Here is a 26074-nt window from a genome sequence, read left to right on the forward strand (position 1 = left end):
CACAGGTATTTGATAGATTAGATTTGGTGATGGTATGTTATTTGCCTGAAACACTGACTAGCACATGTGGACACGCAAGTGACAGCTCGATGTGTATTCACAGATACCTTTAAAGGGACATAAAATGGAAACACTTAATTAATTTAGTCTGATAAAGCATTCATTCAAAGCTATATTTTCGTAAATTTCACGGTAATAGGTTGAATACTGAAATACTGAATACTCCAACGGAGAAGCAATCCCGTTTGGTGCAGCTTCAGGGCGAAATTCACATATAACCCACGCCCTAACTTTACTGTTAAATCTTTTGCATTTTTGTTGCTGGTTATACGTGCAAAAGTATGGCATATTTACTGGTTTCTGTTACCAAAAGCCAGAACATAAGTGTACTACTGATATATTGTATGATGATGACCATAAAAAGTGGTAAATTGTAAGCCAGGCAGCATGGGAATTTGCTGCATGTCACGGTTACTGCCATACAATAACCCATCATTACACACATGTGCTGGCACATTGCTCACAACTCGCAACCACTATTTTCATACACGTATTCCTGAGTTTCAGTCAAGTCAGCTTTATTTCGCCAAGCCCGAAGGGTGGTTCAGGGCCCCTTTAACTAAACTTTTGCTCCTGTATCTATTCTATACGACTTAAAGGGGTTGAGACACAGCATTTTAAGGCTATATAAAGCCTGCTGTAGGCTTCCTCTGTAAATTTCATGCCATTACCTCACATTGAGAGGTATGAAGTGACAGTGCCACCACCTATTCTGTGCAGAAAAAATACGGAAGAAGGCGGAAGAAAATGCATACGGAGCACGGCGCTTCAGCCCCAGCCGGCTCTGCCATATGTGCTGCCTGCTGTGACTGCCAGGTTGGCGGCACCCAGCCCTGACAACATTATGTAGTTTGCGGTGAAAAAAATCATAACAAAAAAAGATCTGAAAGAAGTCGGAGGAGAATGCGTGCGGACTGCGTTGGTTCAGCCCTCGGTCGGCTGTGCCATGCGCATTGCCTGCTGTGATCGCCAGGCGGGCGCCAGCCCCAACAAGTGCCTACACACCGCCTGTGTTCCTCCTGCTTGCTTTGTCACGATAAAAAATAATGTGCCTCACATCATTGTTCACAGTGGATCAAAAGGGAAGCAAGCAAGCAAACCTCTGCGTGCCAACTTGGCTGATGGTGCAGCAGCAACGACGTTTGTTTCATGTCGAGACAATTTGAGAGGACCCCATGAAGGTGAAACAAGGCAAGACTACCTATATACACATATATCTGTTGTTCTCAAAGGCACGGGCAAATGCAGAAGCTTCCAGTGCAGATCGAATACACCAGGTTTGGAAAAGGCTGCTGTAGAAGAACTTGCGTGCTGTGCAGCAGATTTGTGGGAAGGAACAGTTGAAAAAACAGCTTCTGTGTTTCCCAAAGCAACTTGCCTCTGCTGTGGTACGTGTTGACTGTTTTGATGTGTACGCATAAAAGTTGTGAGCTCTTAACTGGCGCTTCCTCACATGGAGTGTGCCCACAGAATTATGACATTTAACAAAAACAAGTTTTACAAGGTAAATGGATGCTTTCATTGAGACCCCTGTTTTGATTATTGTCCTGAGAATTCTGTGTCCACAAGCAGGAAAATGTTTTCTTTTTGAAGCAAAAGAAATTCATCATGAATAAGTTACTCATCCTAGCTGCTCTCAGAACAAATGTGAAGTACTTAGACATTCAACTACTACTCCCAAGGTTTCAATTGCTGAAAGGAATCTGCAGACAGAAATGCTTGCTCTGTTTAGTATGGCATAACAAGACCAAGTCCATGGTAGTGTGAAAACAGAACACAGATTAAGGTGTGACCTTTATTAGAAAAGCTTGAAAGCACTTATCAGTGTCAGGATGAAGAACAACAGTAGCTGAAGTAAACACTGATTACATAAATTAGTTATTATTTTCCAATGATTGAATGTGATAGGATAATGCAACATCTCACATGTGTTTGTCTCAAACCATCTGCTCGAGTCTGTCAGGGAAATGCATAAAAATTTATATGGCACTAGGATCCCCAGTTTTGACTTCGTGCAGCACTCAGATTTGCAGACTTTCTTTTTAAAGCAGGATCACTTCTCTTTATAGTTTTCTGCACTTTGCTTGCAACTTCACAAGCATGCATTCAATATTAGCAGACTAGGACATTCAATACTTGTGCAAGGTCGGTATCAGTGGGATTTTCTTTAAACTCATTATTTCATCCACTACTTATACATTTACTGAAATTAATACAAATATCATTAATTTCGTAAATTTGCTAATATGCCCGTAGCTTTGTAATTTAGTGTTATTCTACTGTATTGCAAAACAATAAGTGGAAGAGTGTTCCAAAATTGGGCACTGCTGCCCACTTGCAGTAAAGTTCTATGTTTCATCTGTTGTTGGAATTTGTTTTGCTCCTTGGTTTCGCACGAAATTAAGCGGCACTTGTATGTCTGCATTTATATACTTGCACTTTGCCTTACATCTAACATCTCAAACCTTTGGCATATGCTCACTGCAGTAACACATGCCGTGACATGAATGCAGTGGCAATTTAGAGAGATTTGTAGAATGACAGGGGCAACACTTTATCTGTCATTTCATGCTTACAGCTTGGTTTGTCATGCACAGAGTGCAAAAAATTTTATAATGCCCTGTCTTCTATTATTGAAATACAAACAAACCTCGATATAACGAACACAGATATAATTAATTATTGGATATAATGAAGTGAATTAAGAATGTTTCTCACTGACATCAGCATGTAGTCACTATATGCTTATAATGAATATTGTATATAACAAAAGTATTTTCCTTTCAATGTGACTTCATTATAACGAGGTTCGACCATAACTCACTTTTGTTTCTGAAGTGACAAACGTGATGTGACTGGGCCATGCAACTAAAGAGGCATTCACTTGAAGGTGAAATCAAATGGTTTCCTCCAGGGAGTATGCATAATGTGAGCAGTGACGAATGCCCCTGCACTGTTTCGAAGGATAAATTTGATATTTATCTACTGACAGGAGGCATAAATCCTAGACAGACTTTAGTGCTGCCAGAAAAATTTTGCAGAGCAAGAACTTTGGCAGCGATGCTGTGGAGGCCACCAAATGCACAATTTTGCCACCAATGCCAAAGTGCACTAATTCACCTGAGACGTCTTTTGTGCCCAAGTATGCTAGCAACACTTTGGCAGATGCCAGCTTTGCATGGTTACTATTCCGTGCCACACATGGCCACACAAACTACCACTAAATTTGGCTGTTCCGCGACATGCACTTGGCAATTTGGTAGCCACTAGCAAGAACACCCGAACCCTGAAGTGGATGAATACTTTACCCGGAGTGCCTTGCAGTGCCTTGACATGCTTGTCACGTTATGCATGCTCCTAGGAGAAATCCATCAGATTGCTCTGTCATGTGAGTGCTCCCTAAAGAGAGCATTTACAACAAGGAGACATTCAGGTGTATCGGTTGTAGTAAATATGAATTGAATGTTGCCCTTTGTGCATGGCAGATATTGCTAGTTCTCGCGATTTTGCTTTTCCACTCTCTGGTAAAACAGCTCTGTACAGCAATGTGCTACTCAAAACACAGGCAAATTCCTTCTATGTGCGTGTGATGCTTCCATTTTGTTTGTTACGCATGTCAATTATATCTGATCATGTGAAACTGCGGGGTTACAGCATGCCTTCATCAAGTTAGAGCCATATTGTCAAGAAATAGATGACCCACGCAGTATGTTACAAGAGATGATTCTGAGTTGTCTGGCGTGCCTCCAGTGCATTCCCAGCAATCCAAAGCTTCGAATGGTGAGAACATGAGCTTAAAAAATTCATGTCAAGTTCTGGGGTTTTACTTGCCACAATCTGATTATGAGGCACACCGTAGTGGGGGACTCGGGATTAAATTTGACCACCTGGGGTTCTTTAACGTGCAACTAAATATGAGTAGATGAGTGTTCTTGCATTTTGCCCACATCTAAATGGGGCTTCTACAGCTGGGATTGAACCTGTGACTTTGAGCGCAGCAGCGCAATGCCATAGCCACTGAGCTATCGCGGCAGGTATGGGTAAAGTTCGTACTGTGCCGAATCGTGGAGCGCTGGTGGCATGATAGGAGGTGTGCTAGACGTTTCAGGGTCCCCTTTTATCACATACCAAGTGGGCCACATATTTTTGACAAAGCCTGAAAGCAGCACATACAGGGTGTTTCATTTAATTAACATGTAGCATACTTTGAACGATACACGGTGGTCCGTCTTAGACAAACGAGAACCAATGGCTTATGGCTTATCTTCGACAGTCATCTTGAGCAAGTCGGCAGATCTTTTATAATGCACAGACTTTTCTAATTAAAGATCACTTATGCAAATTTCTCTGAACAGTTGTTAACAAACTAAATGCACTTGCTTGTAGTTAAGTTACCTTCTACGTGGTTTCTTTCTGCAGGTTCTGAATGAAGCTCACAAACAAACAAAAACAAAAATTCTGTGATTGCATGTCTGGGTTGTAAAGCTGCCTGGTGTTTTTGACAACCGAGTATGACAACCGAGTAACATGGTGTTCACAAATAAGTTCTGGCCAGGTATTCCACGTCATTAACTTCATTTAGATGGAATGTGTGCATGGCCATGAGTCATAGGCTGGCAATGAGAGCTGAGTGAAAGACTCTTATTGGTTCCATTGGTTTTTTGCAGCCAACATGCTGGCTTCATTTGTTGTTCTTGTCCAGTGTTGAGTGAGTGTGTAGTTATGTTTTCCTCCCCTTTTTTTCTTGCATTGTTTGTGGGCTTCATTCAGACAAAAGAAAATTGAATGGCGTGAGTTGTAATTTGTTTCAAGCATCTGCACACCACGCATTTCTAAATGTGGGTTACAACCATTGAAATATCACTTGCACTCTTTGGTGAATTCTAATTCCAAAAATTCAGTGGCGATTTTTACCGGCTTAACACACCTCACAAACACTTTTTACCACTTTGACACTCCTAATGCTAACACATTAAAGTTTGCATGATTGATCTTGCAAGGATGGGTGGTTGAGCATGTAAATACAAAAGAAACTCTGATGTCCTGTGCAATATACATGAGCTCACACTGAAATAGTGCGTGCTTTTTATTATAAATCATGTTCACAGATCATAAGAAGCTAGGCATTACAACCCAGGCCATCCACGATGCAGCAAGAGATGCTGCAGATAGAGAGACTTTTTAGCTATTTCCCAGCTGCCACATGCATCAGAACAAAGGCCTTACTTCCACAAATAGGTAAATTTGAGCTGCAAGACAGTCAGCTTATGAAGGCTACACGAAATATTAACTGCACATATCAACATAAACCTTAGGCTTCACTTTCAATGTGTTGCTCCATCCTGTTCATCTGCTTAGCAGTATCATGCATCAACTCGACAGAGCTACCACTCTGAACGTGCACAAGCCTGCACTCTATGGTATACTCCAGTTTGCTCAGGGCAGCCGCCTACAATGAACCTTTAATCTCTGCCATTTAGAACATACCATTTCGTTTTCTCCAGTAAAGCTTTACAGAAGGTATATGAAACACTCTGTATGTGCTAACTTAACCCTCGAGTCATTTTCCTGCTTTAAATTGGATCATACTTTTGCATCATGCTTAGTACACACCCTCAGATTTGTATTTGGAGATGTGAAATTGTGTTTGCTTGTCAGTTTGTGGCACGCTGTGCTACTATGCTGCAGGCACGTTTTCCTTATGTCAGGTTGATACAAGTTTGCTTTGTTCTGCAAATTTTGGGGCTTATTATAAATATAAGTGGCTTAACAAATTGATTATGGATGGTAGTTATTTTTGAAACTAGTTATTTGACTTTTGTCAGTTTGGCTAAATCTTGTACACATTCATCTTAGTGATAGATTCCATGTTAGTTGACCTGCTTTTTGCTGCAGCAGGACATCTGAGCATGGTCACTGTCCTTGTGCCAGAGCATAATGGTGACAACTGAAAGTCTGATGAGCTAACAAAGAAAGACAAGAAAAGTAGCTGTTCTGTGTGTCACTTTTTCCGCAGTGTCAGCAACATGACAGTAAAAAAATGGTCTAACACAAGACGCCATTTTTATTGTGATAGGCATGTAGATCAACACAACTGATTAAATCAAGGTAAAAGTCTTGCCTTTTACCTTGATCACCCCACTTTCATAAAAATCTATGAATATTCAACATTACACCTACTTTTCCTTATTTCGTTTAGATGGTATCCAGATTCATTAAAAGGCACTGTGAATGCGCTGTTGTCTAACAAAGGCAATGCTTTATAAAACTGGGTGCTAGTGAAGCTTTTGCTTAGTGTACTCCATTTTGTAATAACCTTGCACAGCAGAGGAAGTTTACAGCTGGTGCTGCAAGTGCTTACAGGGCCAGTATAGTGTAGCAATTCCTTTCGCTCAATTTTATTCCTTTCTTATCATCCATAGCTTATGACTGGTTGATCTTTAATGATAACGTAAGCAAAGTACCACATGAACCACTGACAAAGCACGAAAAAGAAAAGAATTGGAATAGAATTGTTTCATCATCCTGGCTCAGGAGTGCTTTCATGCAGGTGCACGCATCCCTTAACATCGGAGTGTCATCTGCTTAGTCTTGATCCTTGGGTCATGCCTTGTAACTTTTGCTACAGTGCCAGATCATTACGAAGTTGAGTACAGTTAACAGACTGGTCATGGGTTGAACTCAACTAACCTGAAGTTCAGGTGGCTTGCTCGTTCTGTAGTTTGTTTGTGTAAATGTGGCTTTGCTAAAGTAGCTTCTCCCCCCACCTTCTTTTGTGTTCCATGCTTGTATGGAGCGTGATACCGCCTGTGATAACCAAGCACCTTTTGTCATAAGAAACATAACTGCACTAGCGCACGCAGTGGCCGAGACATATCAACAACATAATGCTGTCCTTTGTGATGTCTCCTTTTCTTCATTGCTGTGTGCTCAGTGCTGTGTATCATGCTCTTATTTATTCATTGTGGGCATAATGAAAATGATGGCAGTCATACTATTGAGAGAAAAAGTGCAGTTGCAAATGGCAGCACTGTAGCGCTGCATGAGCAGTGATCGTAATGGATGAACCTCAGATGCTCAAATGGTTGAAAATAAGTGACAATTGTTTTAATGTGAGGCTTGCCGAGACCTTATGTTGACTGATCTTCGTTTTTCTGCGAAAGTTTTGCAAACAGCTTTCTCAGCCTTTTTTTTTTTTCATTTCCCTTTGTGTCACAAAGTATTCATTCTGTTGAGATTGCTCATTTCTGCAGCAACACAACAGAATTATGCAAATTTCTCTCTTCTTGTCCGTAACTTGCCCGTAATTGTAAACTTAAGCAAATGGACATTTTAATAACTTCAAGTTACACTGATGCTGGAGAGCTTCACACGGATTGGTCACCAATCCCTTTAGGTAACCGTTTCCAAAGTCATCATAACTAAGTATGTAGTCGTTCAGTGCTTGACAGATTTCAAAAGTTTAAAACTAGTGCAGTTGCCAAAAACAAGGTTCCTAAATAGTAGCCTGCTGGTGAAACTGTGGACATTACATTTGCTGTATGCAACAAATGTCGCGAGCAAAATTCTTGACATCATGGAATTATTTGAAGTTTAGAACCGCTGTGGCATTCATGCCACTGCAGCATTTAAAGATTGCTCCTGAATATTTTATTACTATTTAAAGCTGTCTATGCATTCTAGCAGAGAAAGTAAGCAAGCATGTGAATTTGGCAGTTTAAATTTTCACACCCCAAGTACCCATCACGTAAATGGTTGGGAGGTTTTTTTTTTCTTTCCTCCCTCTTTTTTTTTTTTTAATAGATGTTGATAACTGGATAAAGGGCTATTGGTTCTGGAAAGAGTTCTTGTGAAGTGTTTGCTTATCATGGGATAGCATGACTTGTAGTACTTAATAGATTACGTGGGACTGTAAATTAAACATGGCTCTACTGACATACGTGGTAAATAAGAGAGAGCTTTTAAAGATTTTCTTGACGTGGCTAAACTGTATGCTTTAAAATGATGGCTGAGTGCATACAAATTGATGACTTTACTAGTGTTTATAAGTAGCTCCAGCATTACAAGGTTCTGCAGATGTTCTTACAGATGGTTAACAAACTGAAGTCTTGTAGCTGCATGCTATCGATTTTCAGGTCTGAAATTATTCAGGCTAGGCCAAGCAGGCAGGAGATGCACTCTTAGCAGCTATGTTTACTGCATCTCGCATGCAGTTCACTATCTACACATACATGTGTTCAGCTTAGTACAAGCTAGAGTGCACTGGGCGATGGTTTCCACATGGTGCACGAAGAGAGAATGTTGATAGCACAGTTTCTAGACGAAGGCTGTTTGACGAGATATTTGCCTGAGCATTGTTCTGTTACTGACAGGTATCTGTTGAAGATGCAAGTGTTCTGTTCCTCTAGATGAGATATTTGTATATTACTGAAAACTCGTGAAAGTGCTTAAAGACAGGAGACGGTATCTGGGAGGCGTACATCATTGGCAGGTTGCTTAGATGTGCTGGCACATTGCACACGTAGACCTACTGCAGCCAAGCAACCAGAAGACTTAGCAATCGACAGTGGTGATGTTTATAAGATACTGGTACTGAACGCAGCTATCTGTAAGCGTATTGTTCACGATGTAGGCCATCTGCTCAGAAGGATACCCACATGCTCTCGCACAAGCTTTTCACAACGAGACTTCTGTAAAAGGGCCACCCTTGTTCCATGTTTTGTCACCCTCTTGGTGCATGGAAATCCACAGCCTGCTTGAAATATTCTAAGTGTTGCAAGTACCCGGCACCATTTTTTTTTTCTTCTTTGCTAGAGTCATAGCCTTCTCTTACTTTAAAAGGCTATGTTTACAGGGGTATGTATCCACCTTCTGCTGTTGCCGAGAGTTTAAATGTTTGTGCCACAGTGTCACTGTCTTCCTTTGGAGCAAGTTGTTTGAAGTGTTTAACAACGACAATCACACCTGGTGAATTACAGTAAACACGGTTGGAAGTCACTAGAACTTTGAATGATGGTTTTGCGAGAGCGACTCGTGCAAGGTGTACCCGCAGCAATGTTTGTCGTCATGGATGTTTCCTTCTGTGGAATCTTAGGCCATTCAATCTATACTCCATCTTACTGACCTAACAAACAAGGCCGAGCCTGTTGGGAGCTTTCTCTTACTGCAGATCAAATAAAGTCATTCATGCTTTAATGTGGTTCATGCAAGCTTATTTTGTTTAATACTAGGATCCAGGCACAAAAGGTGTGTTGCTTTTTGTTAGTCTTGATTAAATTTTTCCCCCTTCAGCTCTCCTGAAGGAATTCTCATTTAGCACTAGCTGCATTTTTTATTTCCAATCACGGATATTGGGCGGACAGGCGCACCAAACTTTCAAGTGTATTGTTACAGTCACCATTTTTGCATTTTCGTTTTCTTGAATTGCATTTATTCAGTGATAAATGTGAATAAGCAAAACAACACTGCCCAAGTCTGGCACGACTCTGTAAGGAACAGGAGTGAGCTACATGTTACACATTGTGCTCCTGGTTCTAATGTGCAGGTGACACCATCTCCATTAATCTGGCATGACTTGTGTGGAGCTCTTTTTCAATCATGCCACTTCTGGAACTACACTTTGAAACCCAGGCACGCTTTGGCCATCAGTCAGTGAGGCTTAACTGACGCACCACTAGTGAACAGAAAAGTAAAACTTTGCTTCAATGCGTTGTTGCCTATCGCCTACAGAAGTCCTTGAAATGAAAAATCTAGCTGAAAAACAATGCTGATTGCAAATGCTGTTATTTTGCAGCTTTCTTTTCTTTTTTTTTTAATGCTGTTCTGAAAAAGTAATATTGCTATGCTTTGTGATTTTTGTTGTCTCCAAGTGATGTGACAATCGGCAGACGTACTTCCGTTTCTGCCGGTTACTGTGTCTGGATTTAAAAACTCAAGGCATATGGGGAGTTTCACAAGTGGTACGAATAAGGACCTTTGAGACTTGCAAGATGGTCACATGACTATCTGCCACTTCTTTATTGGCTCTTACACGTCACGGTTACAATGATGGAGTGTAGTGCTCTTGATTGGCACATTGTGGACGTTTTGAGTGTGCCCCCCCTGTTACCTATTTTTTTGTGCGAATGCATTTACAGTTGATGGGTGTTTCATGTGTCGTTTCTTGTCTATGCTGTTTGGTGCCTGTTGGGAAGAGCCATTTGACATATTCTATAACTTGTTTGAGAAGCTCTCCGCAAAACTAGCCTTCTGCAAACTCATCTTTCATGTCAACCATGAAGTGTGTCTGCATTATTCTTTTTTTTTCTTCTTGCCTGTTCATGCACATCTCTGAACCTGTTGCATCAAGTTGGTGTGTTGATTATGCTATGACCTGGAAACCTTGTCAGTGATGTTTCCCTGTTGTTGGCTGTTGCTGTACCATGCTTGCACGTGCAGTCTGCACACAACTAATGTTTACAGGTCAACATAAATGTGAACCTATGTGTACATAATAGGAAAAATTCTCATTTACAAGTTTCTCACGTGGTTTGTAATTAAAGATAGCAGAAAGCTAACGAACTGGTTCTTTTGTGGTGACTTACTTGGGTGTGTAAGACAGCCTCTTTTGCCATTATGACTAAACTTTAACAGCTTTGCTTTTACGCTTGCATGAGGAAAGATGCAACACAATACCTCCAATAATTGGCTGTATATTTCAATCTCTTCAGATGTACATTTCATCGTATAATCTCTCACATCACACAATGTTTTGAAAGCACACAGTTGCAATTATTTATGGCATTAATTTGCAATGAATTGACAAATACACGTCTGACTAGATACCAGAATTGTTTAAAAAGACCGACATGCTAGAACACATTGCCAATTCGGCATTTCGTACACCATCTTTGCATAGTTCACAATAGTGTACAGCAAAGCAAATGTGCAAACATCGAATACAGCCAGTCTTCTTCCTCTTCCTTTTCTTTTCCCCTTATTTTGTTCAAGTTTGCACCAAACAAGGAAAAGAATATAAGAGTCAGCACTAAAAACTCCCATGAAAGATGCAACCGCTACATTCCTGAGGGAGGAGACGCATACTGAATTGAACATTTGAGTACGACTGAGCCAGTAAGTTTTGTGACCTAGAAAACATTCACAGAGCATTGTGAAAATAAGCGCAGGCAAGAGCGAATATGTATCGCAACAAATGCAGTGGCACGAGTCCACCGAGTAGCAGTAGAAGTTGCACCAGAAAACAAGCAAATTATATGCTGCTGAATTTGTTGTTTCGCCAGTGAACTCACTTCGCAAGAGAGAAGGCCGAGAGGAGATAATTTGTTTCACAGGCCATTCTTTTTCGTATGCCTTTTATCAGGGAATTTTTTTTTTTTTCATGCTTTACATTTTGCTTAAGCACCAAGCCATCACAACAAACATGCTGCCACTTCCTTCTGCCAGCCTGAACTTGATAAACGAACTGCTGCAAATGTTTTAGCAACACTACTGGAGATGCATACTAAATGCGCTTTATTTCGCGCTCTTTCAGTACACTGAAAAATTAGAGAGGTGGAATGAATGCTGGCTGGCTGAAACTCATAGGCCTTTCTTCTGCTCCTGCTGCTTGAGGCTGCTGCTCGTTTTCAGATAGCAACTTGCATCATACAGTCAATAGATTTGTGCCAACAGTGTCTAAAGCATTCGCACTTTCAAAACAACCAATGGTCCAACCACTGTAAAAAATCTAGCTACAAGCAGCGCCACAGAGCACGGCACAATGCAGTAACACCTCACTACAGCCCGCCCCCGAGTCCATCCCTGTCCGTCCTTTTTGCGGTAGACAAAAATTCGTGCAGTGCAACATCAAGATTACACGCGCCTCTGAGTTAAGAAACACACTTTCAGGCACACACGCACACACTTTACAATAAAAAAGCTCCTGCACATTAAAACAGAGTCCGCGATACTGGAATGCAACATCATACGGTTCTAACCACGGCCTTGCATCAATTAATGTCTTACAAAAATAACACCTCCAGCAGCTATAGGAGGTGTGCACGAAAGTGCAGTGATGCAGTAGTGCAGCAGCCTTCTTCAATTAGTCCTCCCACCATTACCCCCCCCCCCCCCCAAATATAAGAACATGAAAGGTATGTGCATTGTTAATATGTGCTCAGCAACTGCACAGCCTCTTGACAACAAAAGCGCACAAAAAGGAAAAGAAAAAGAAAAAGGTGAACACATAAAAAAGTTCATACACTTAGTTGTGACATGGTTAAGGTGTTACAAAGTCTCGACAACACATGCAGGCACAGAAAAAAAAAGTTAAGTGGAAGGTGCAGGAACCAAACAGTGTCCAAGCAGTGTTCAAATAGTAAAGTAGTGTGCCATGCAAACATAAGCTGACTCGGCTGCTAGAGCCGAGCAGCAACATCTGCCCGATAATGCCGCAACACGACATAACAGCAACCATCACAATTTCTTGCGTGTAAAAGAGAGTACTTGTACACGCTTTGATATAGAATGTGCGTCCTGCAGTTGGCAGAATCAAGGACTTGTGTGAGTATGGTGTGCGTGAAATCAACAATGCAGCCAACAGTAGCCGGAAGCAACTACCACACACAGCAAAACACAGGCGAGGCAGTGGCCTGCACTGGTACCCTCGGTATTGTGCTGAAAAGATATTAAGGCAATTAAATCAGTGCTCCCTCACAACCGTCCTTTAACTTCATTTTCCTTTTTTTCCCTCCCTTTTTCTTTTGGCACTTGGTAAGTCACTTGTTGCGAACACACAACACAACCACCTGCACTACTATGCCCCAAACACAAAACACAAGAAGATCGGAAGCTATATACTGTGACAGCCTAGCACACAATGCCGACATATCATATTGCACTCTATAACACATCAAAATGATTTCAACATAAGCGATTTCCTGTTGAAAGCAGCTCACAAAATCAAACACTGGGAAGTCTGCGAGTTCTCCTGAAACGAGAGAACTTCCTCTCGTTTAAAATTCTTGCAGTGTCTGTTTAAGAACAGCAACTGAGGCCTCTTAGTAGAAGCACAACTCAAACTTAAGCAAACCTAGCCAGCACAGGTTAAGCAGGAGCCAGATACAATTCAGCACACATCTTATTAAACTGAAAGGTTTTAAAACTTTCCCCGTGCTGACATCTTGTCATCACTTAGATCTGTGCATGTCCAAATTCAGTTTATAACAACGAGCACAAGAAGAGCTGTAACCTAGGCATGGGGCAAATGTAAAAGAACTGAAATGTAAAATAATTTGGCGACTGAGTCAGCTCGTCCATAACCTGAACATGTCACCATTTACATTTGTATGAGCATTCAAAACCTAAAAAGATTTTTAAAACACTTAACAAGTCCTACACAACTTCAACATGCACATGTTGCAACACAGTTGAAACAATGGCAGCCAGGTAAAAAAAAAAATCCCGTTAAAGTAATGCCAACGAAAATAGATGCTTGGAGTATATGCAAAAAAAGCTGCTAAAAGTTGCGCTTAAAAACTACCTTGGGAAGCCCAAAATGAATAACAGCCGTGCCACACATTCCCATAGTTCCCACAGCCACCAGCATGGGCTTCAAGGCGCTCCACGTTCCAGCCCTCTTAGTTAAGCCTTTTACCGCGGGGCAGTTCCAACTCCGCTCCCCACATTTGTGATGTTTTCTGCTCACTGATGATGCCTTTGTGATACACATGTGGCACCTCTTGTATAGATTTTGCTTTGCTGCTCTGCCATTCCCTCGGCCTGGTGTCACGCACTCTCGCACCAACAAATGGTGGCTCCACCTCGGGCACTCTTGAGCTGATGAGCCACTCTTTTCTGAAACCTGTTGAAGAAACAAGACCGCATGGAGGAAGGAAAAAGATTAGGGACGGAGTACAACGTCAGGCAGCTAGTCTAGCTAAGACAACCTGCTCCGGCAATGCCCCTCCTTTTTCATTCAGGGCCAATCTGTGTGATATCTCTTGGGCAATAAGTCCTACATGGTTGCTGGACCTCTCAAGAAATTTTATGGAGAGCGGAAGCTATTAGTGCCATCATAATCTCAATCAGCTAAAGCATCCTGCTCTCTACATCTACTCTCTCCTATACAGTACTCCCCGCGGCTAGAAATTATTACTTATATATCGCTTAAATAGGCCTATCACGTGACGAGGGCCTATTTCCCATGAGCCTTTCCTTTATATGTATTTTATGAATAGGCTTCAAAATTGTCACGTGAAACTCTTTACTGGTCATGTTTACTTTCATGTACTGAAGAGACACGAGTGGGAAATTTCATGCTAAAGGAAAATATTAAGTCGGTCTAGATTAAAACATTAAGCTTCTGCAATAACGAATTTGTCATTCGTAGCATTTTTGTAAGCAAGAAAATGACAAAAATTAAAAATCATAGTGGCGCCACCTGTCATGAAGTATGGTACCTCTCTGGTGTGACGTGTGGTGTGACGAGATGTGTACAAGCGAAGGCCGGGCAGCAAAATAAAGCGTCCGCACTACGCACAGCAAGAGAGGGAGGTTCGAAGAATGCCGCCGATGAGAGTCAAGAGAGGAGTGGCTGATTCACAGATAGCGGTAGAGGTGAGCGGTTCAGTGATTCAAATTGAGGAGCGGCAGCAGGACATTTAGCGGCAGTTTTATATGCAACAAAGTCACATGATGGTGCCCAGAAAACGATGATAGACTTCTAGACAGATAAGCTATTGAATTAACTCAACTTAATATTTTCCTTTAGTGTCCCTTAATGGAACAGAAAACATTGAATGAATCTACACTGTTAGATTACCCTTCTATAAACAGTGCAACTTTTGTTTTCGCCAAGAGTCAATCTAGCTGCAGAGAAAACTGTGAGTTAAGGGACCACACAATTTTCCTGCAGTTTAGGTTGACCCTGATGAACAGAATATTACAAGCAACAATTCCATATTGCCAGAGGTTATGCTCTTCAGTTGCCACCATAACATGCTCAAGTCAGGGTCACACAGAGAGATTGCCGCCACACTCCACCAAATAGCGCTGACAAAGTTCTATAAAGATGTAAGCACTAGTAACGAGACTGGCTGCACAAGGATAAGCAAGGATTAAACAAGGAATAAACAAGGATTAAACTGCACATTGAAAGAACCAAAAATTATAAAGAGGTGGTGCACTAGTAGCAGGACTTGCTCCTTCTTCGATAAACAACAATTAAACTGCACTTTGAAAGAAGCAAAAATTCAACGTAGCAAGGTTTGATAACTTTTCTACATAAAAATGACCCAGAACAGGCAGATACTCTGAAATACATGATGTCACATTAACATACTGGCACAGTGGATTAGGCATGAATTGATAATAACGGAACTATTGGGCTCCATTTTCCCTGATAGTAATCAACATATTTCTGCCAAATAAATTAAACTGGAGTATTGACAAAATACTTTACACATCTTAATTGATTTCCTGTTGCTCTTATTCCTTTAAAGGGGAACATTGTGAAGGGGGAGGGGGGGGGCGTTGAGGTTTACGTACTGCAAGTTCTGTTCTGACTTTTGTTTTATTATACAGTACAGACCACTTATAACGTAACCGCTTATAGTGCAGGACCGGATATACTAGTACGGTCTTTTCAGACTCCCATTAATTTTACCATAGCACTCCATGTATACGCATACCGCTTACAGTGCAGCCGCGTGAGACGAAATACCGGTTATAATGCGGCTTCCACGGGAAAATCTCGCCGACAAGGGCGGCAGCGAGCACGCTTCTCAACAAGTCCATGCTCCCGGCCGGCGTATGCATTATTCAATGCAATCAAACTCGCGTTAATTCGGACTTATTTGGCCGCACATCGGTCAATTTGAACTACTTTCGGAGCTCGAGGAGCGCCGCAAATGTGCGACACAAAAGAGCAAGAATGGCGCTAGCGTCCAACCGAAACGAAGCGGCGGAGTCCGCATCGCCACAGCCATCAGTTGAAATCGTACGTGAATCACAGCAACGCTGGAACGCTTCCAGCCTATTTGTGTCCTTAAAGCCTGTAATTTTGTGTTTACTGCCGCGCATAACACCGCATTAACCGCACATACTGCCGCGGGCTTTCATAACTGCGTAGTCGTCATCCACGATCGCGTCGATAGCGGTCTCGGTTTTCTCCGCAGCGGTTGCTTCGAACTGTAGTTTCGTTTTTACTCGGTAGGCGCGTCAGCCGCGTGCCTAAAAACTGCGTAGTCGACATCGTTCGCATAGTGACCGCGATTTCCACTGCCCCTCCGTTGTTGCAGCGAATGGTAGGTAATTCGTCCAGACTCGGTGCGTGCATCGGGCGCGTGACTTCAGCATTGCAAAGTCGCCGTTCATAATCGCGTCGATAGCGGTCACGGTTTTTTCCTGAGCGGTTGCGGCAAACAGATGTTTCGTTTTGACTCTTCAAGTGCTCTTCAAGCTCGACAAAGCTGTCGGGCTTGAAGAGCACTGGCTACATCGCGATTACGTTTTCGCAGGCTCACTGGCGAAAACGTAATCGCGATGTGCGCGCGATAGTACAAAGCGTGTCTACATGCTTGGTCTACATGTTTTGCATACGTGCAGGGCTTGAAAATCGTTGTTTTGGTTATAGTGCAGTACCGCTTATAGTGCAGATATTCGCGACTCCGGCGACTTGCGTTATAAGCGGTCTACACTGTACTAAACCAGATAATCGTGTGGCATTCAGGGTGTATACAAATACATTTCAAGAATTTGCTTAAGGCTTAAATGTGACATGCCTTCATTTAATTTTGAAGTGACAGTTTTCTCAAGCAAATAGAGCCATTAAACATTGTAATATACAAGCCCTCTAAAACTTAACGCAATTGCAATAAACTATAGTGTAGAAACTTGTTACGTTGCTGTAACGGAACTATTTAAGTTTCATACAAATCCATCACACTTTTAAAAAGACTGCTTCTTCTTCGTTCTGGTGTTTTACGTGCCAAATCCAGTTCCGGTTATGAGGCACGCCGTAGTGGAGGGCTCCAGATTAACTTTGACCACCTGGGGTTCTTTAACGTGCAATACAACGCAAGCACCCAGGCGTTTCTGCATTTTGCCTCCATCGAAATGCGGCTGCCGCGGCCGGGATTCAATCCCGCGACCTCATGCTCAGCAGCGCAACGCCTTAGCCACTGAGCCACCACGGCGGGTTTAAAAAGATTGCTCTCTTGCACCATGTTCCCATTGATTCTAGGATACATACTAGTACAACCGCACTGGCTACTCTTTACCTGCTTGGTCAGCATATTAACTATCAAATACAGCAAGAAATTAGGGCAACCACATCAAATACAAGGCACAGGCAGCCCATGGAACATCACCAGGCTAGGGGTAGTGTCTTCAATTTAGCACTTTTAGTAGGTGCTGACTGGCTAAGGCAGCATGCAGAATGCTTGTCACTCCTGTCAATCCAGTAAGGGTTTGCATCGGACGCCGCATTACATAAAACAGTGAAGGTATCCCCGGAAGTGATAGATCAAAAATACAATCGGAGCATGGTTACCGTATTTACTCGATTGTAACGCGAGTTTTTTTCCAGATTTTTGCTACCTAAAGTTGATCCTCGCGTTACAATCGAATACCGAAATTCAAGTTGTCTAAAAAGTGCAATGATGCACCCAATTCTAATCAACGAGTGAAATGTGCGAGTGAAAGCGTGGGAGGGACGCGCGCTTTCACAGAGTGCGAATGCACGGAGGAGACCGAGGGCGAAGTCTTCCGTCATACGAAAGGTCGTGGGGGGATGGGAGGGAGGGAGCGGAGGCGACATTTAGCTGTGGCACCAAATGCGTATTTTGCAACTGTGCGCAAGGGGAACTAGCGACTCAATCTCCCACGTGAAAGGAGTGAGTGAGTGAGCGAAACAACTTTAATCGGTCCACAATAGATGCGAGTAAACCCAACGTCACCTGGCTAGGCCCACTCGGGGACCATCAGGTCAAACCTGACGGCCCTCTTGCGACTCTGGACTGCCAGGATTTCAGAGGTCTGATCTTGGGCCTTAATAAGGTTAATCATTTCCTCTTGGGTGAAAGGGGGACCAGCAGAGGCACAGCCCCACAGGACATGCTTGAAGTCCGCATACCACCACACATGGGGCAGTCCGGGCTTGGGAACCATTCGGGGTACATTGTGTGCAGTGCCGCAGGGCTCGGGTAAGTGCGTGTTTGTAGAAGTCTAAAAGTGAATGCCTGGGCCCTGCACAGCGAGGAGTGCGGCAGAGGCAGGAGTCTTCTTGATAGATAATTGCGCTTACAGATCTCGTTGCACGAGCAGGAAAGCCAGAAGGCAGCGCGGGAGGGAGGGGGCACTGCTTCTACTCTGCCACCAACTGCATGCGTACTTGTACTTTGCGCGGCTGTGGGCTGTCGCGCGCACCGTATCTTGAAAGCGATCTCCACACGGCTCTTACCTTTGTACGCGCTGTGCTTTCGCCGCTCAGTTTCCGTTCAAGTGATGACCGCACGAACCTTTGCTCTCTGCTGCTGGTGCACTTGCTCACGCTAGCGTTTTGACAGCGGTTGTGCGAGGTCATCGAGTGTGATCTATTCATGTTTGCTTGTGCACACTGACACCATGCTTGTTAATTCAGTTAGTAAGCGAATGTGTCCAAGTTTATACAGCCGATAAAACTACTGTCTTTACTCCGTATAGCTCTGTACAAATTTGCTATCGCAAAGGATGCTTCGCCTTTCGGGCGAAACTGCAACTTTTTCATGCATCCGGTGGTCTCGCGTTACTTTAGCGGTTTTCTTTGTCTTATTTTTTTTCTAGACGCAATAAACAGTCACCCCTCGCATTACTTTTGCGGTTATATTTTTTCTTTATGGACGCAATGAAAAGTCACCCCTCGCGTTACAATCGAGTAAATACGGTACTTCAGCAACCTATCCAGATCAAGTGCGGTTAGTTTAGTGTTCGTCTTGTCTACAACAGCTAGCAATTGAGTGAAACCACACACTCCAGTATTGTTTTCCTTACAGCACAGACAAAGCTCCCAGTGCAATACCTACCATTCAGTGGGTTGGTCCTACACCACTGGTCTCAACGACTGCCCTTGGGCTACGTTGTCTTATGGAAGATCTCTTCATCATCTTCGTCATCTTCCTCGATACCATCACTGCGGGTCAACGCCACCTTCTCAGCTTCCACCTCAAAGCGGGCCCTGGGTCAGCAGGACAAGGAATGTTGCAAGATTACACAAATGCACTGGTTACTGGTTTAAAATCTTTAGAAAAATAAACTTCAATGCACCCACAAACTGCAACAACGGAGGTGATTACAAATGAGCATTTCCGAATTAATAATTTGCAAAATTGCGCGAGCTGGCTGCCCTCAAGGCTTCTTTCAAACCAAAGCTTCTTGCCCACAAATTGAATTTTCATTTCAAGCATGGAGCATTCTCAGTCGGACTGAAAGCATAAACACAAAGGTGCTGGGTCAGTGTCGCATAGCTAGAATCACGCTTTCTTATTTCTCTTTTTTTTTTCTTCAGAAATTCACAAAATTGGTTCTGCAGCAGACCACCAAGCTTTCCTGCACGTGTCCTTAAAGATACGGTGACATAAGGCCACGAAACATGGAACCATGCCAATATTTGGTTTATTTCGCTGTTCACAGAGCAACAAGGCCTCCATTATATATCCAATTAGAAAAATATTTTCCAAATACAAAAGACAATACACAGTAAGTTGAAAGCGAGTGCACAGCATGTGTGTTTGCGTGCATTTGCACATGTGTATGCACATATGTGCACACATTTTCTTTGCCTCCCAGTATTTGTTGTTCTGCACTTGCTCCAGTCAGCAACATAGCAGACCATTTGTTACAGAGTGTAAAAAAGCTATATTTTGATTTCCAACTCTCATTCGAGTTCCACAGTTCAGTTACATTTTGCTCAAAGGCGATTAAAAGCCCAAACCAGTTCTTCAGCTGTTAGTTGTCACATGAATGTGAATAATCACACATGAAGCTGCACTTAGGTTAAAATAAATGTGCACATGCACTTATGTGCTGCAAAGGTGCAAATAATGTCCATACAATTCCGTGAATCAGCACAGAAATGTATTTGCTCCATTCCAACACTGACTCTCATCTGGCATTGAAAATTAGAGTAGGTTGCATCATAAACTAATGAAGCACTAAGAACGAGAATGATGATCATGCCACATGCAATTACGAATGTGCTTGAACATTTACTCATTATTAACGCAACTATGATTCAAGATGGAACATAAAATACTCAAAGGCTATTAATCTAATCAGCTCAGATCAATTGGCTATCTTGCATGTCTAACTTCCCAAGTCTACACTATGAGACCGATTTACCCAGTCTAACCTTGAGGAATGGTTGCTCATGATATTCAAAAGTTTTATCAAAGCCACCACAGCAATGCGGACAAAGTGAGGTGTGCATATGTTTATCACACGTCACTGAACTGTGGTTTTAAAAGATTACATGATGATTTGACTGAATTACCTTTTAAGAAATTCTAAAGCTGGGTAAATTGAGCAAAGGTGGTTGCCACAGGCTAGATTAATTCTAACTGTTTGGTTTCTTCAATTATCGCAAATTCTCAGTACATACGCATTTTTGCATTATGCTTCCATCAATACGCAAAAATGCGTATGTACTGAAAATTTGCGATAATTGAATATATGCGTACGATACATGTGTACAAATCAAATAATAATAATAATAATAATAATAATAATAATAATAATAACACGCAAGCACTGCATCAGAGCCAATGAACAAACAACATCATAGCCAACGAAGTATTGCACCATGGCAAAGGGAACTATGGCACAATGTGCAGATTCATAGCTGGGCTGATTTACAAGCTGCATGCGCACCTTTTTTAAAAACCAATCTCAATTTCAATATCCCAATAACTATGGCTTGCATTTAATCTTGCGTTTGCTAGCATCACTTGAACACGTGGGCTAAAACTTTTCAAACTTGGCACAGTGCATAGTACCTCACAAAACATGGATAATGATAGAGAAAGACAGCCCTACAGGACATGCGAAACAGGCGTCATGCGACAAGAAGTGTCAGTTCATGTGAAGAGGCCATCCGCCTTTATGAACACTCAGCGGTTATACTTGAGCACACACGCTGTAAATCACTTGCATTGACTGAAGGACATGAGCCAGACACCATGCTCAAAGCATGCACCCAATTGACTCCATAGTGATTAAATGCCAGCAACACATAATATGGCCAACAGTGGTCAAACAAGAGATGCCACTAAAGTCAATGTTCCGATAAGAACACTTGTCCTTGCACCCTGACGAAGACAAGTCCCTTTGTTGAAATGTTGTGTCAAGCGACATCCTTTGTTTGACCACTATTGTTCATTTTTATCTGCCTGTGACATTACATTTTGAAGGCCGTAAAGGTCGTTCTCCAACAATGGTTCTTCTCCAGTAAGCACTGTAACATGGTGGTGCGACTGCACATGTACAGTCGCAGGCGTCTAGAGACCATGGCATCAGCGAAAAAAGAAAATTTATTCTAGCACAGCCGTGCAACCTGGAATTGTCTGAAGGATTGCATTGGTTGAACAGGTTCAGGTAGGCTGTCGTACTTGATTCCAGCCTGCATGCTTAGGCTACGACGAAAAACTCAACACTCCTGCTCGCAACTGTACTTAGTGTGAACTTCTTGCAAAAGTACTACTGCTATTTTATTTTGAACAAGCTGTTGCAAGTGTTAAGGCAGATGATCACAATTCTAGAGAGAGGAAAAGGGAAGGGGGCTTCAGCTTCTAAAGTAAGAAAACTTGCCTATCAGCATTCTTTAGGGATCCCGAGAGGCGTGTGTAGCCATTGCCTGCTCGGCGCAGTTTGGCCAAGGCAGACTTGCGGAAGCAAGTGCCTGTGGAGCCGCTGGAAGAGGACCACTCGAGCAGGCCAAACAACACAAAGAACATCACCACAGCTCCCACACAAATGACAACCACTGTCATGGTGACGCGCTGCACTGAGAGGTCGTAGGTGTTGGTGATACTGTCTCGCACCAGCCACGAGGTGCTTCGCAGCTGCTCGGCTCCCTTTAAACATTTTCCTGCAAGAGAATGTGTGGCACAGAAGGACGTCCGTCAATGATAGGGGAAAGAGAGCCACTACAGTTGTGGCTAGAAGGATCTTTTGTCAATGTTCAAGTTGCAGTTCGTATTTGGGTTTGGTCTTTATGCATAAAAGTTGAATGTCTAAGCAAGAACTCAGAAAAGAAAATTTTCAGGAAAAGTGCGACTACAGTGGAATCTCACTGATATGATTCTGCATAATACGTTATTCAGGATAATAAGTTGTTTTTTTCCTGGCCAACATTTCGTCCCATTGGAGCAATATATTTTCACACGATTAATGCGATCACGTTTTCACCTCAAATTGGATAGTAGGATTGCAGAAGTGGGCGTTTACTGGTATTTCTAAAATTCATAGCTTCATATTTCAGTGTACTAGCTTAAATAACATTCCAACCACCCACAAACAATGTGTTACACACCTGCAGCTGTGCAGATTCTGCAGCAGCAGCGCAGAGAAATCACCACCGGGAGAGAGCAGAGAGAGCCACTTCTACACCACTGATTCGAATCAGGTGGATGATGATGATGGCATTGGCAGGGATGCAAAGAAGATGACAATAAAGAAGGCAGTTGTTGGCGTGTGCAAGAGCACATTACGGCCGCTAGTACGTTTTTGCGTAATCGTCTGGGCAGACGTCTGTTTCTGGTGTGCCTTCCTCATGAACTTAAAAATTTTTTTTCGGATGTTGAAAAGAAGAAAGTTCAGCACAAACTGACACGCTATTTGAACGTTGCTGAAAAAAGGTGCGTTGGCTTCGGTTCGTGTGGCATCGAGTGATGCTGCTCCACATAATGTCCTCTTATGCGGAGCAGAATCACTCGATGCCACACGAACCTGAGTTTGTCGACAAGTATGCCTATTTTCATGATTTTTTGAGCTTGCTTTGGATAATAAGATTTTTGGATGATACATTTTATATTAAAGTTCCCGTGAAGATTGTATCAATGAGATTCCACTGTATTTGGCCTGCATCTACCCTTGAGGCACAGAGTTCCATACAGGTTTAGTACAGGCAGATCTGGTGCTGGAATAATACTACCAGGCAATTACATCACTAGGTGCGATAATGAGTAGTGCATAGACTGTTCTCAAAGTGGCCAAGGGATTTGTTAAGGATGTACTAGTGCCCTCTTTTATTATTCTTTGAGGTTTTATTCAACTGCTATTTCCATTAAAACACTCCTCTAGAGTAGCTAAGCATTTAACATTCAGAACTCGTACAATTTATCAGATAACTTTCTATGCATTAAATGATGACTGTATGATATCCTGCATATGAAGGGGATCAGCCATTCATTAGTAGCCACTCACTGGTAATACTGTCGCATACGCAGCAGTTCTTGGCCGGCTCATGAGCCACCTTGGCACCTTGGCAACACGGTAGACAGCGCCACGTGACAGGGTCCAGGCTAAGGTCCCCAAGGCAGGTCAAGCACTGATCCTCGCCAGGACCACGACAGGAATCACACGGTGGCTTGCACTTCACACATTTCTGTGCATGGGTAATATAGCAGCACAATTTTATTCGTTTCATTTCATCCTTTTTTTTGTTGCTGTTGAAGCGTGAACCTCCCAGTGTCATACATAAGTACAGATACGGCATACAAACTGAAAATATAATGAAACCTGATATAGCAAAGTAGTACCTATAGCGAAAAACTTCGCTAAATTGCAAATTTCGTGAAGTTGAGGTTGCTACGTTACAGCAATGAACAATGAAAATTCAGATGCCTAAAACGGTCCCAGTAGATATCATCTTGTCAGTAAACATTTTGAAGACAGTCCCGCAAGAAACTCAACCAATATTTTTGAGATCAAAAGCACTGCCATGTGCTGTAGAGATCGCATTGAATATAGTGAAGCTTCTGGGTGGACTGCGCCTACTGTTAGCGTCTCAAGTCGCACGGTGCCACGCACATACTTGCATCCTCGTCATTATCATGGCTCACCAATGCTAGGCTGCCATTTTGTTAGTTTATAAAGATGCAGTGAGTTGCAAGGCCAAGATCACCATAATGTTGCTGTTGCTATCAATATTCGTTTGTGGAACAATGGCACGGTGTGACAACACCAAGACAATGCGTGCTCCTATCGTCATTGGTGAGGTGCTGTAAGCTCACTTCCAATTGGCATTTTTCGGTTCCAACTGGCCGCTAACAAAGCACATTTGCGAGACTGTGAGCACAAGCGGGGCATGCCCAGCACAGTTTTTGTACAGCACAATAGATGGCAAAGCAGGGTGCTCTGTCCTCCATCTGACAGTCGTCATTTTTTGCTGCCCGCTTGCAATTTTTGCATGCTACAGGAAATGTGCAAATGATGAATTCACTGCTAGAAGTTGCTTTTCTTTTTTTTCACTTGTCACAAAGGCTCCACATACATGCATGCAGCGCACACAGACCGTTAAATCGAAACTGCATACCAAAGACGCTTTGCTAAATTGCAGGAAAAACGCGTGGTGTCCAATCTAATTCGGATTGGCAAATGAAAACGAGTCACGATGTCACGGATTTTATTGAATCCAAGTTTGTTATATTGGCTGAGGCAATACACTTGAGTGCCAGACTACAGCAGACTCCTTTCAAATGAAAAATGGACCTTGGAAGTTTGTACATACCGCTTGATAGCGGTATACTGGATTTATGAAAAACAAATATAGTATTTCCAGTCTGTTCGGCCTATCAGAAAGTTAGTCTTAACAAAGTTCATTTTGCTTTAAAGGAAGCCAGCGGCGTAGCCAGAAATTTTTTTCATGGGGGCAAACGTACCGCGAGTGTGAGTCATCGCTGCATCAATCGCTCAGGGAGTGTGCATGGTCCTTGCACTACCGATATGGCGATGTTTGCAACTGCCAATAATGTAAATGTTTTGACCGATGCCAGAGATTTCGAGGTGGGCACTTGATATGTACCTGATATTTCTCAATGTTTTTTTTTTTTTTTTGGGGGGGGGGAGGAGGGGGGCACATGCTTAGAGTGCCACCCCCTGACTATGCCCCTGAAGGGAGGCTATACTCTATTCCACACTAAGCAACCAATGCTGTAGAATACAGAGCAACATTTTGCGCTGTGCAGATTCACAGACAAAAAACAGCACATGACACAAGAAAAGCAAAAATGACGCAATCATCCTGTGACTTGACATAGTGCCAACTCTATGCATACAAGATGCAATATGTGTCAAAGCTATAACACAGCAGACATTACAGATCTAGATGACTTTACAACGATCTGCTCCAATTCATCTTAATGACTGCACTACACAACTTCTGCAGTGTGCTGCCTGTATTTGCAACAAAATAATGTAAACACTGTGTTATTAGCCCACGTTGCCTCTAAGGAGGATAACTCTAATGTATGAAGCAATTATTACACAAAGGGCATTGCAGATCTCAGCCAATTCACCACAAAACATTTGGAGCGATAAGTCTTAATAAATAAATGTATGCCCACTACCCACAACATTTCAAGCCGGTGTGCACCGACCTGAATGACCGATTCTAATTGTTGTCCACCAACACTGCCTAACAACATCTGTTCAAATCTGTTCAGCCCATAACAGATATCGCTGCACACTTTTTTCAATGTTAGCTGATCAGTAACTGCCAGCACATGATTTCAAGGCAGTAGGCACCACTCTTGGCGTCTTCAACACTACTTAGGGCCAGGGAAGAGTGCATAGCAGATATATTGATGTGAATTTTCCGTGTGGAGTCGCGAAGAAATATCAAAGGACACCTAAGCACTTCTTATGAGTTATGAATGCAAAAGCATTAATGTCCATTTGAATGCCACTGAGCGGTCCTTCGAGTTATGAACTCCTCGCGGGCAAGCGAACATGTTGAGACACTAGGCGCATTTTGATTTCACCTTACTGAGGCGCAGTTAGA

General features: G+C 42.6%; 2 protein-coding genes across 3 annotated transcripts in view; one reads left to right on the forward strand and one right to left on the reverse strand.

The window, feature by feature from the left end:
- LOC119442212 (ankyrin repeat and death domain-containing protein 1A) overlaps positions 1 to 4958 on the forward strand; it is a 50511-nt gene extending 45553 nt beyond the window's left edge. Inside the window, exon 15 of the mRNA XM_037707000.2 lies at positions 781 to 4958. Coding sequence (XP_037562928.1) covers positions 781 to 869 — 89 coding nt within the window. The 3' untranslated portion in view covers positions 870 to 4958. The remainder of the gene's footprint in view (positions 1 to 780) is intronic.
- A 5777-nt stretch (positions 4959 to 10735) lies between these two features.
- The window catches only part of LOC119442214 (furin-like), a 70090-nt gene continuing 54751 nt past the window's right edge, over positions 10736 to 26074 (reverse strand). For both annotated transcript variants that reach the window (XM_037707001.2, XM_049661964.1), the window contains exons 22-25: positions 23497 to 23677; positions 21880 to 22159; positions 19101 to 19252; positions 10736 to 13900 (exon numbers count right to left, since the gene is read on the reverse strand). In XM_037707001.2, coding sequence (XP_037562929.1) covers positions 19150 to 19252; positions 21880 to 22159; positions 23497 to 23677 — 564 coding nt within the window. In that variant the 3' untranslated portion in view covers positions 10736 to 13900; positions 19101 to 19149. The remainder of the gene's footprint in view (positions 13901 to 19100; positions 19253 to 21879; positions 22160 to 23496; positions 23678 to 26074) is intronic.

This window comes from Dermacentor silvarum, chromosome 2 (assembly GCF_013339745.2).
Source record: "Dermacentor silvarum isolate Dsil-2018 chromosome 2, BIME_Dsil_1.4, whole genome shotgun sequence".
NCBI lineage: Eukaryota > Metazoa > Arthropoda > Arachnida > Ixodida > Ixodidae > Dermacentor > Dermacentor silvarum.